At 42.0% G+C, this 2,778-nt stretch overlaps 1 protein-coding gene across 1 annotated transcript; it reads right to left on the reverse strand.

Annotated features, from left to right (window-relative positions):
* Window positions 1–600: 600 nt before the first annotated feature.
* On the reverse strand, window positions 601–2,351 carry LOC118414123 (histamine N-methyltransferase-like). The gene is made up of 5 exons (XM_035817968.1): window positions 2,157–2,351; window positions 1,937–2,037; window positions 1,499–1,712; window positions 1,062–1,364; window positions 601–605 (listed from the first exon to the last, which is right to left on the reverse strand). The coding sequence occupies exons 1-5, from the start codon at window positions 2,344–2,346 to the stop codon at window positions 601–603; spliced, it is 813 nt and encodes a 270-aa protein (XP_035673861.1). The 5' UTR covers window positions 2,347–2,351.
* Window positions 2,352–2,778: the final 427 nt, after the last annotated feature.

Genomic DNA, 2,778 nt, shown 5'->3' on the forward strand with positions numbered 1-2,778 from the left:
GGATGTTGTCAGAAAGATAAAGAGATGCACACACCGTTGTATTCTTGCTTTTTCACCACTTGATTACCATGTGTTCTTATATGAATTAACTAAATCAGTCTCTGATATATTCTAAAATGTTAATTTTGATCAGTTTAAAAGATCATGTCGTCACCCGTGGCCACCACCAACATTGTACTTTTGTAAGAAACACCCATGGATATCTTCCCCTTCCAGTGCTAACAATGAGAACATCGTTGGATACATTGAACTTTACTGAAAAAAACCTAATGATAATCAATAAAGTACCCAATAAATGTAAGTGAAGTAAATATGATTTTCTGAAAACAAATATACCGTTACATATTACATTTCATGATTGAAATTGGTAACTAACAGAAGACTGCACGAATATCATACACATGGCATATGATGATAATGAAAGTGGAATGACTGCGATCCTATATTAGATTGGCCTCAGTGACAGACACTTACCATAAAACAATGATTATCATCATATAACATGAATGCAGATCCTAAAATCGGTCGCATATGGTGACCTTAAGAATTTTTATTGCTAGCTTGCTTATTTGTGTACAATATAATGTTATGTGGACTGGGTTAGCCTACAAGGACAAACAAGCAATCAGAGAACGGTACAAATCAGCCGAAAGGCAAAAAAAGTCTACCCAGAAGATCTGCTCAGGACAGTACGCACAGTTTGAAATTCCCGTAGTTGGGTACAGGCGCCGCTCAACTATAACACTGGCGCAATTTAAGCAATTTTAAACTCAGGTTGCACAGCGCAATTGGACATTGCTTTCAGGAGACTGCACTGCGAGTGTCGTCTTTGGATCGATTTAGCTTACGCTAAGTGGAATACTTCAACATCTGTTTAAAAACATCACCCTTGCATAAACATCTTGTTTCAATTTATGTCGTACGTTAATCATGATAGACTGCGATGTATGAAAAATGCCCCAAAAGATAGACCTTTTAACACGAGGAAAGTATTCTTTTTCAATTCTGTGCACTTTTACGAGCCATGATGGCCGCACTGCCTACTTTGAAAAGAATTTTACCATCCACCGATGACGAATGGCGCAGAAAATACTCCAAGACTGCCGACCTCATCTTGGGGTGAGCATAGACGTTCGACGTTTGCGTCATGAAGTCGAGAAGCAGTCTTCCCGCCTCCGAATCCTCCTTGTAACACTCAGCAAGGTTGATGTCATGCTCGTCCTCAGCGATGACGTAACTGATGCCGCTGGATTCGAGAGACCGCGTGACGTCACTAGAAGTGCGAAGACACGTTGTCAGACGATCGTTTCCATGTGGAAACCACTTCCATACTTCACGGTACAGTTTCCCCATGCCTCTTTCGTCTGTAAAGGCACGTATGCTAGTATGGTTATTGCTTAAGCTTAGAACTGGGAATTTATAATATCTAAACAACGAAATTAAAAAAGGCTACTTTGTTCTTCAAATTTTGATATAGCGTAATGATTTCTCAGCATACCCGACACAAGTAATGCAAACAGGTGGCCACCATCAGCCAGTTGTTCCCACATGTTCTGCAAGGTGGCGTGGTGGTCGTCCATAAAATACAGAGCTTGTACAGCATGGGCAAGGTCGAACTTCGTACCATCGGAGTCAGAGAAGTACTCTTCCGCTGACTGTTGGCGCCAGTCAAACTTCACGGCGCTGAGGCTCGTGTCTTGTTGCACCATAGCCTGGAGAATTATATTTGATATTTTAGGTAGGAAAGATACCTATGCCCGGTTGTGTGGTACTGCAATGTATTTAGGACAAAAATATAGTCAAAAATCAAAACAGAAAATATTTTGGTGACACTACTGAAGGGTGCGTAATTAGTGAGTTACAATAGTTTTCAACAATATTTCCAAAACTAATGTCGCAACCGAGACGCCACTTACAAATTCTTTTGCGACAATACCTTGAAGTCTCGCAGCATTTCTCTCGACGGTTCCACGACTCTGTTGTACACACTGCTGCGGCTTTGCATGATCTTCTTCAGGATAACGCTGTCCGCTTCTCCTTCAAAAGGTAAAACCAACAATATGTTTCACGGTAGCTGTGATAACGGTGTCAAATCGTTGCAAATGTCTGGCAATGCATTTGTACATACAATAATCAATACAACATTCATCAGTCACCTGATCCACTCGCAATACTGAGTACACGGACGTCGCCCCCCTCTTGTTGCGGAGTCGGTACTGGGATGTTGTTCTCCAAAAACTCTTCGTAGTAACGGGGCCGTGCCGTCTCACACGCACCCATGAACACCTTGTAAGCGGCATCCCATCGCACTGGGGAGTCCTTGATCAGCCTTCCGACTTTCAGCATTGTTCTAATATTACAGATTAAGGACACGCAGACTTTTTATTATAATTAGGACGAAATTCATATAATACTTCAGAGGTCACAGCGGGGGAAGCGGGTAGTGGGCAAAGTCCGTATTGTAACAGTGGGGTTCAAGGACTGCTAAACTGACCTTTTAACGGGAATCATCAAAACTGCTACCTTCCAAGCAGAGGTTGGGATCCACTTTGTTTTGACATTTTTAAGGCATGTTTGTCGGGCTTTCTTTTTGTTCGCTAGCCCAAACGAAGAAAAAAAACTTCTGCCATCCAAGCAAAGGTTGAGCTCCAGTTTGATTTGACATCTGTAGGCATTTTTGTCGGGCCCTCAACTTTGTCAACTCTTCAACCTGCCGCAGAGGCATATGAGAAATACCGGACAAGTCTATTATGACACGGGGAAGTTTTTAAAGTCGAA

Source organism: Branchiostoma floridae, chromosome 1 (assembly GCF_000003815.2).
Source record: "Branchiostoma floridae strain S238N-H82 chromosome 1, Bfl_VNyyK, whole genome shotgun sequence".
Taxonomy (NCBI): domain Eukaryota; kingdom Metazoa; phylum Chordata; class Leptocardii; order Amphioxiformes; family Branchiostomatidae; genus Branchiostoma; species Branchiostoma floridae.

Coding starts and splice junctions, on each gene's coding strand:
- LOC118414123 (XM_035817968.1), bottom strand. CDS start 2,346: ATGCTGAAAGTCGGAAGGCTGATCAAGGACTCCCCAGTGCGATGGGAT. Junction 1,713..1,936: donor AAATGCTGCGAGACTTCAAG/GTATTGTCGCAA, acceptor ATAATTCTCCAG/GCTATGGTGCAACAAGACAC. Junction 1,365..1,498: donor GTTTGCATTACTTGTGTCGG/GTATGCTGAGAA, acceptor GTGCCTTTACAG/ACGAAAGAGGCATGGGGAAA.